The 8996-nt window shown below is 40.9% G+C and overlaps 3 protein-coding genes across 3 annotated transcripts; 1 reads left to right on the top strand and 2 right to left on the bottom strand.

Annotated features, from left to right (window-relative positions):
* Window positions 1-349: 349 nt before the first annotated feature.
* On the top strand, window positions 350-2747 carry GCK72_025776 (uncharacterized protein; the record flags this gene model as incomplete). Its single annotated transcript, XM_003105561.2, has 10 exons — window positions 350-513; window positions 562-756; window positions 807-1266; window positions 1321-1485; window positions 1530-1622; window positions 1672-1716; window positions 1763-2025; window positions 2101-2435; window positions 2492-2646; window positions 2691-2747. 10 exons carry the CDS (start codon window positions 350-352, stop codon window positions 2745-2747), a joined length of 1932 nt encoding a protein of 643 aa, XP_003105609.2.
* Window positions 2748-2971: 224 nt separating this feature from the next.
* Window positions 2972-4227, bottom strand: GCK72_025775 (uncharacterized protein; the record flags this gene model as incomplete). Its single annotated transcript, XM_003105544.2, has 3 exons — window positions 2972-3385; window positions 3882-4084; window positions 4128-4227. 3 exons carry the CDS (start codon window positions 4225-4227, stop codon window positions 2972-2974), a joined length of 717 nt encoding a protein of 238 aa, XP_003105592.2.
* Window positions 4228-5728: 1501 nt separating this feature from the next.
* GCK72_025774 (uncharacterized protein) lies at window positions 5729-8371 on the bottom strand (the record flags this gene model as incomplete). Its single annotated transcript, XM_003105600.2, has 7 exons — window positions 5729-5916; window positions 5980-6334; window positions 6390-6676; window positions 6721-6859; window positions 6910-7451; window positions 7882-8055; window positions 8266-8371. 7 exons carry the CDS (start codon window positions 8369-8371, stop codon window positions 5729-5731), a joined length of 1791 nt encoding a protein of 596 aa, XP_003105648.2.
* Between the last annotated feature and the right edge of the window lie 625 nt (window positions 8372-8996).

Below are 8996 nucleotides of genomic sequence, written 5' to 3'. Positions count from 1 at the left end.
AAAACTTCAGCAAAAAGTTTCATGATCCATCAAGATTTTCTTTTCCCTTTTCCTAGTAGGTGATCGAATGAGAGATAAGTGATAATGAAACGGAAAATTGACCTAGTCCGTGTGCGGAAGGAAGAACCGTAGTCTCCGCGTCTGTTCCGCGACAATCATCATGATACCGACCTAATTTGAGAAGCGCGTTTTGTCTCTTTTCTTGACGCGGATTCCTATCCACGCCCTCTATTTGAAACAAATTCACCTTCTTCCATTTCACTTTCACCACTTTCTTTTCTCGACTTCTTCATTAGGCTAATTTCCTTGATTTCACTTCATTTTGCTAGTTCAGAACACACCGGAACCAATGCGGCGAATCCCGTTACTTTTATTACTGGTGATAAGTGTTTATGCCGAGGAGGGAGGTGATGGCACGGATAAACCCGCGCTTATGCAAAGATTAGTACAGTCCCTACCTCAAATTCCAAATGTTATCAAAGGGCAAATGGAAGGAAAACCAGATGAACTCAAGTAAGCTCGCTATCCCATATGAAAGTAAGTTAATGTTCTTGATTTCAGAAAAATGGTGTCCAGCATGCTAGGAGATGGTTTGTTGAGTCAGTTAGTTGTGAATCCACTCGGTGTTGCTGAGAACATGGGTGTCCCACTTCACGACTTGGGAATCAACAAAACTGTTCTAGACAAGTCAATGAGTTTGAACGGCTCAAATGAAACCTCTGGAGCTGGAGCCGCCTTCAATTTTCTAAACGCTTTGTAAGTTATCCACTACAAAGTCGAGACATGCTCAATTCGGTTCATTTTAGCTACAGTAGTACCCAAGCTCCAACTACCCAGGCCAAGAAAATGTTTGTTGATGGTGTGGAGGTAAAGGATTGGGATAGATATGCCAGGAAGTACAAACTTGAAAACTTGGGATACTCCACTCTTGCTCCACCAACTACTACCACTCAGTTGAGCCCTGAGAATGTTGCTGATGTGGTTCTCCAGCGACTGAGAGAAAGAGACTCGGTTACCGATGTTCCAAGATCCAACCCAGACATTTCTAACTCTCTTGACATGAACTTGATCGACCCAAGAAGAGTCGCTGAGGTCAACTCGCTCTTGAGAAGATCCCCACAGAGATTTGAGAGCCCAGCACCTTCAATGAACTCAATGGGAGCAATGGATATTGGACCACCAGGATTTGTTCAGTCTCTCGACCCTGCTATCGATGAGGTTGTGACTAACCTTCGTACAAAGGGAGCTTACGGTCTTAATGTTGATGTAAGAATTTCAAATTTCAGAATGAGGATCAGAAAGTTCCATTATTGATTTCAGGATGTCAAACGTCTTCAAAACATTCTCCAAACCTATGAGCAGACTCTTCAAACCAAGGAACTTCTCTCCAGACGTAAGCAGCTGGAAGTTCTTCAGACTGAGTTAACCGAGCAACGGAAACGTATTGAAGTCCAGAAAAAAATGGAGGAAGAGCTGAGAAAAAAGGTCCGCCATAGGATATGAGTCCGTTTTCAACTTTGTTATTACAGGAAAAGGAACTTGAGGAGGCAAAACAAAAAATGGAGCAACAGTTGAGAGAGCAGTTGAGCAGCTGGCATAGTTCCTTTGGACCAAGTCAACCGGTAAGCTATTGCAACGATTTATATTGATTTTCAAGGTTATTTGTTACAGAGAGCTCCAGTTGCACTACCAGCAGAGCTACAATTGGAAAACTTGGTAAGATTTATTTCAGCGGGTCGCCTCTTTTAATTCGCGTATTTAGGGATCCCCACCAGCTCCACCTGCACCAATCGCAAAAGAAGTGGTTACAACAACTGAACGTGCCATGCCATCGTTCGAAATTTCTTCTCATGAGAGTTTGTTAGCTGAAGAGCGTGAGAATATCGTTGAGCAGCAGATGATGCCAGTTCCGCCACCAACCAAAATCAGTAGCTCCCTCCGCAACCATATTCGCTATTCACCAACTCCAGTTGTCACAGAAGCCACTCCAGTCATCCCGCCGAGCACTTCAGTTGATAGGGAAGAGTAAGTTGTCATTCTTATGATAAATTGATTGTCATTCTTAGTCGAGTTCATCGATAACACTGATTCAAATTTCAGTGACGAATTCGTCTCGAAATGCAATTGCGAGAAAATCTCTCTGGACAAAATGGACGGAAAGTGGTTATTAGCTTTGGCATCTCCAAATGTTATTGATACGTTGCAACAGAAGACTAACGATCTTGTTGGAAAGTCAGAACCGATCACCTGCTCCCGATTTGATGTCTCCGCTGGAAAGCAATCCGTTGCGGCACAAGATGCTCGACTCATTTGGCAATTCCGAACTGGAACCGCGTCCAAATTGAACAGGCTACGTGGAAGTGCGTTGACAATGGATCATGAATCCGTTAGAGTTCAGATGACAGATTTCCATGGAGATAACTTCAGCTTCCCATGTGAGTTTTCCCTATTGAAAAGGCTTGCACGCCCCGAAATTATTGAATTATTTCAGTCTGTGTTCTGAGATCCGGAGGAAACTCAACATCCTATGAGCACCTTTTGGTTACCAACAGTCAAGGAACCTGCAAGGATGTTGCACTTCTTATCAGACACCCACAACAATTCTTTGACAATCCAGACAAGGAGCTCCGAAAATACCTCAAATCGGTAATTTTCATTTGACTAATTCTTTAATTTTGGTTTTTTTTCAGAAAATTTCAAAGAAGGAAATGAATGCTCTGAATGTCATTACCTTCGGAGACTGCTGATCTCATCTACCATCAATTTCTCTAATAATTATACCTGTACAAATTAATAAGACGTGATTGAATCAACAATAATTTATCGTTTCTTTCATTAATAATAAAACAATGATACTGATAAACATGCGAGAACATAGAAAACAAGCATTAAAGCATTAGAATGGTGTGGAAAGGGGGGGAGACACGGGATGATTTGACTAATTTTATGACAGGTTCGGCTAAAATGCAAATCAACAGGTGAGAAGGAAAAGGAAATGAAGGACCGAGCAAACTGCTTTTCCAAAAATCGCAGTGAACGCAAATGCACCAGTAGCATACACTCCACCGACTAGCCAGGCGAACAAGAGGTATACCAGGAAACTACATCCAAAAATAGCCCAGAGAAGTGGCTGAGGCGCCATGAATATCGCACTGTATGCAATGCAGACAGCGATGTTGAGACAGTACACCAAGTCCTCGTCGTATGGAACCACGTTGCACATGTAGAAGAGCTGCCAGACAACGACGATAAGCGATGCCAAGACCTCCACAATGTTTTCCTGGAACAGGTTAGAAACGTGCTCTCGGTACTGCTCACGTTCCTTCTGTGCCTTCTTTAAAATGTAATCTGCTTTATCCTGTTTTTGTAGAGCTTCGAGGATCGGCTAAAAACTACAGTTGTGAAATATGATATAAAAAATGAAAAAGCCAATTCTTACAAGGGAAGTCTTTGGAAACGCAACTTTCAGACGATCCGTAAATTTGGACAAAGGTACTTTTGACCACTGGGAGTCCATTTCTACTATCAAAAGCAACTAAAGGGCTCTGCGAGCCTAGTTATGATCTTTCAAGCTTCTAGTTAAGCTTTGTCACATAGAAATCCAAATCGGCAAAAAGTATACGAGAAGATGTTCTCATTTTTGCATTGAACGAGCAATGGTAAACCGCTTGAACAAAAATGGGACAGCACTGTGGCTTATATGCGGCTGATTTGGAATTCCATGTTAATAAGTTTAACCGGTTTAAGAGCTCGGCTTACAGAGACATTTTGCCAGTTCTGATATCAAAAATACACTCCCCGTAGTCGAAAATACCTATGACCAAATTTACAGATCTTTGAAGCCGCGTCTTCAAAGATTTCAATTTTTAGAGAAAACTCACTCTATTCTTATTCGTGAAGTAAGAGTTCTTGATATTCTCAGTTCCAGGTCTTGGTGGTGAGGATGGGAATGCCATGTTCCTGATTCGAGTGTTTCGGTACGTGTTCCGACGGTCTTGGCACTCGTCATTGACTTGTGGAGTATTATAGTCGCGACGGTGACCAGTTCCATAGAGAACAGTCAGCGGCTTGCTACCGTAGAGATCTGAAATTATGAGATATTTGGTTATTGATAATTAAAAACTTACCGTTTCTATTGGTTGAACCGTGGACCTGATCTTTTGGGGTGCTGCAGGCCAGAATCTTGTTTCTGGCGATGGAGGATGGAGCAGAAAGCGGGAAGTTCATTGTGGAGTTCTGATTGGAACTCGCCAGGATGCTCTCGTCAATCACGAGACTGTTTTCATCGTGGATAACATCGTTGAAGAAGCTGAAACGTGGTGACTACGGTTTTGGCTCAACTTTTTAGATAAGACCAGTGATGTGCGGAACGGTAATTTTCGGAACTTTTTCCGTCAGAAACTTTCCGAACTTTTACTTTGGAACTTTTGGAAATTTCCGACATCCAAGAAAGTATCTCTGATTGGTTCCGAAATTTCCGAAATTTCAAAAAGTTTCGTGATAATAAAAATGGCATTTTTGCGGACTTGGAAGAAATTGCTGCAAAACCAATGTGAACGGTGTCAAAAGGCCACTCCTGTATCAAAATTAACAGAATTTTTAATTTTTACTGCATAATCATCGATTTTGACGATTTTGACGAAAAATTGAAAAACAGTTTTCAAAATTTCCGAAATTTCAAGTTCTTTTCTTTTTTTTCATCTATGAAATCTGTTTCCATCCACCGCTAATTGCCATACACGCAGATTTTTTCTATCCATCTGCTATTTTCCCCCGTCACTTCGTACCATGTCCATGACGGTCTTCTGGGGTCTCGAAGATTAACGCACCTGTCACTGTCGCATCCCAATTCAAACGTACTCGTTGATGTAGGATTCCCGTCCATGAAGTACTTTGGTTCTGTAAACGGGGATTCTTATCAGTTAGAAATAAAGAAACACCTGCAATGTTAAAAAAGCGAAAAAACGAGAAACAGCAAAAGAACTGAAAGCGGGGCACCATGAAAGAAAAAAGGAACGTATTCAAAAACATACCATGTGCGTCATGGGGAGTTTTTCGTTTTTGTGTTTTCCAGGACGATGATAAAGGCATGAAAGAATGATGGCGAAGTTTCAAACAGCTCATTTTTTCCTTCTTCACTTTCAGTATAGGAAAATAAAGAAATGTCTCTCAACGAATGTGTTGAGTAGAGTAATGACGAGAGAGAGAGGTGAAAAAAAGAGAAAAAGAGTGGTACGACCCACATGTGTCTGTTTGCTAGTGCGCATATGCATGCTAATTTTGCTGTCTGCGTCTGCTTCCTACTCCATAGATTAGTAGATCAATAGACCGTACAAGAGGCGAGAAGGACCATTCATTATTAGTGATGCAACAAGAAAAGAGCGTATGAATAAGAGAAGTGGAAAAGAAAGCGAGAGAGTGGCCAACGATGGTCTTAGGGGTCAAATGAATACATATGTCAGGTGCTCAAGAACACGTACGTCGAGAAAATATATCTGTGGGATTGTGGGATGAGAAAGAGCTCCTAACATGACCTAGTGTCAGATTGAACGAAGAAAAAAACTGGGAACAAAGTAAAAACAGGGGGAAACTTAACAATTCGGGTGGGAAAAAGCCACAAAATTCTTGATGAAAAAATATTTGAAAAATTGCAAGAAGTGAAAAAAGCGATAGGACAACATTTGAAAGAAAAAAATATATATTTGAAAATCCGGTTCATCTTGACCATCTACTTCTGCTCGGCGTCCGTGAGCTTCTGGAGTTCGACTTCTGTCTTGGCGTCAGATTTCGTTGCACGAGCGAGTTCCCATTTGCGGAGAGCTCCAAGTGGAATACACATAGCTCCACTGATAGCCATCAATGCTCCCATAACATAGAAAGATGTATCGAAGTTTCCAGTGATATCCTTCATGGCGGCTGTAATCACGTATTTTATGTTTTATTATCCATTTTATCATGTTTTGGGTTTGCTAGTCTTACCGGCCATTGGGGATCCTACAACTGCTCCAACACCCATGAACGTTAGAAGAATTCCAAAAGCATTGCTCATTTTCTCCAACCCAATCAACTCGAGGACAATAACCGAACGAAGTGCAGCGAAGCAAGCGACACCGATAGAGAATGGAACGCAGAAGACCAAAAATTGCCAGTAAGCGGTGTAGAATGGCACCGTCATGGTAGCAAGTCCAGCCATAATAAGGGCGATGTTGTTGACATGAAGAGCGGAGACTTCTGGGCGATCAGCAATGTATCCGCATCCGATACGAGCGATAATGTTGAGAACTCCGATAAGAGAGACAGTGAAAGATTTTTCAGCAACAGTGAGGCCCTCGATCTGAGAAATTAAAATTTACAAAGCTAAAATTTGAAAAGTAGATTACAAAACTTACTTTATCCAAATGGTTTCCAAGATAGATGAATGGTACGTAGAAGCAGCAGAGTGTCAAAGTTCCAGAAAAGGCCAAAAGCAAGAAAGATGGAGATGCTAGAAGTTGTTTATCCAGAAGATTCTTCAAAGCAGCTCCAATATCTCTCATGACACTTTTCTCTTCGACATGTTGGATGGTTCCGTCTTCAGCGACATTGAGATCCAACTTCGACAAGTATTGGAGTGGCGTATCTTCCTTCAAATTGTCACGGAGGTTTTTCAAGTGTTCGGCGGCTTCTTCGCGGTTCACTGAAACAAAACTGACGTTAGAAATTTTGGGACATGAGCCTTACTGGTTCCAGTGCGGCTTCTAGCAGCGATATTAGTGGTGGACCCAGTGTAGAAGATATCCATACGAGCCAGCGGGCGATTGAGCTCCTCCACATCCTTGGCGACTGCATCAATTATGCTTTTGACTGATCCGTTGCGATGCTAAACCATAAAACATATAAAATTATTTTTCTACTGGAAAAATCTCTTACCACTCCATTAGCATGCTTTCCAGCGGTGTGAAGTTCCAACGAGCTTAGGAATGGGGTGTTGTGCTTGCTTAGCGATGGCGATTCTGGCACTTTTTCCTTGTTTTCCTCGTAGTTTTCCACGATCTCCGCCACTTTTTCAATTTGGTCCTGGCTTGCTTTTAATGGTCGGAGAAGGAGAGCTGCGGCGAATCCGGAGATGGTCACTGTTGCTGTGTAGACCAAGAATTGCTGCCAATCTTGCTTCACAAACTCCCAAACGACGTCATTCAGCATAGCGAACACGGTGGTTCCAATTCCTGATCCGCAAACAGCGATTCCGGTGGCGAGAGAACGTTTCTTAGCAAAGTATTGGGAGATAATGACGATAGCTGGGAGGTACATCATTCCGAATCCAGCTCCGGCGACCAAACCGAATGTAAGGTAGAGAACGTAGATATTTGGAGCGGCGATGGATAACAAAAATCCAACAGCGGCGATGACAGAGCCAGCAAGCGCGACTTGACGACATCCGAACACATTGCAGAGGGCGGAAGCGACTGGTCCTGAAATAAAGATTTTTTAAACATACTTAAAAATATTTTGAAACGGTTTTCAAAGGTTTTATTATCGAAATAAAATAGTTCCGACATTTTTTTCTCACGACAATTGCGGTCTTCATTCTGACGTCAAAAAAAAATGTCGGAACTTTTTTGTTGCGACAATAAGTGATTAAATTATGTTTTAATTCCTCTTTCCCGTAAATCGACAGCGCGTCGAGTTCGGTGTGTTATGCATATACCGACACGACACATTGCACTATTTACACAATTTTCTGAGGAATTTTAGGCCAAAACATATAATATTGCACTAAAATACATCCCAGAAGGAAACATTTTGTGTTAAACCTTTATGATAAATTTAAACGAATTTAATCAATTTTTTTCGAGAATCTATGAAGATTTTTCCGTTTTCTTCAATCCAGGCCAAACTCACCAACGAAGAAATAGAATCCGGAGAGAATCGACATGGTCATGGCAGCGGATGCTTCACTGATGTTGAATCCTTTCACCCAGGATGGCTGTAAGATTTTTCCGACTGTGAAGATGACACCATCAACGACCATATTGAGCAGGAAAGAGGAGACGACGATTGCCCAACCATATCCACCTGAAAAACATAGTATAACAAAAAGTAATACGTCTGAAATCATTATAGCGACTGAAAATTTGATAATTTCAGTTTTAGACGCATTCACAGATACTAGTCAAAGGTTATTGTGGATCTAAAGTTCAAACTGGCAAAAAATCAAAATATTAAGCTAAACACGCTTAAAATGGCTGTTTCCTAATTTTACCTAAAAAAAAAGTAAAAACTAACCGTCTGGAGGAGCCACAAATCCAACTTCCTCCAACTCCTTTTCCACAGTCTCCGGGTCCTGTGGAACCACTTTCTTCTCATCCGTTTTTTGATCAACCTCCGTCATTTCTTCTGTAGGTGTAACACTACCGAAGCTGCAAAAACGAAAGTTTATTTCTTTCCCGATAATGATGATATTAATGATCGAATAGCTATAGAGGACGAAAAATGATATGATGATGATGAACAGAAGAAAAACGGGAGAGAAAGAGATGAATTAATTCAATGATTAAAATGACAATAGATTTTTAATATTTCAAAATGAATCTCTCCTTGAAATACCGGCTTTGCCTATCAGCTCTATCTTCATTTTCTATTGTTTCAATTTCCAATGAAGAAAACGGGAAACCTCCCCAACAAGGATCCTAAAACTGTCAAAAAAACTATCACAATTGTAAAAAAAGCATGACAATGATAATGACTTCATTGGCTTATCATTTTTGAGGTAAATAAGGAAAGTTGCAGACCGAAGGGTTTTCCCAAAAAAGCGAGATGCCAGAAACAAACAGAAACATAATCAGTTGCAAAATTTACTTCAGTTTGACACGTCCTAATGTTTTACTACTCATTTAGTCACCTGAAAATAGTACAATAAAATCACAAGTGAAAAAGTGCATTGCATTCGTTTTTATCACTCACTAAAACAAGTGCAATCGTAAAATATATATTATTTGAACTCATGAAATGTTCAG

This window comes from Caenorhabditis remanei, chromosome X (assembly GCF_010183535.1).
Source record: "Caenorhabditis remanei strain PX506 chromosome X, whole genome shotgun sequence".
Lineage (NCBI taxonomy): Eukaryota > Metazoa > Nematoda > Chromadorea > Rhabditida > Rhabditidae > Caenorhabditis > Caenorhabditis remanei.
The sequence above is the reverse complement of the archived record's forward strand: the minus strand, read 5'-3'. Positions and strand labels throughout refer to the sequence as shown.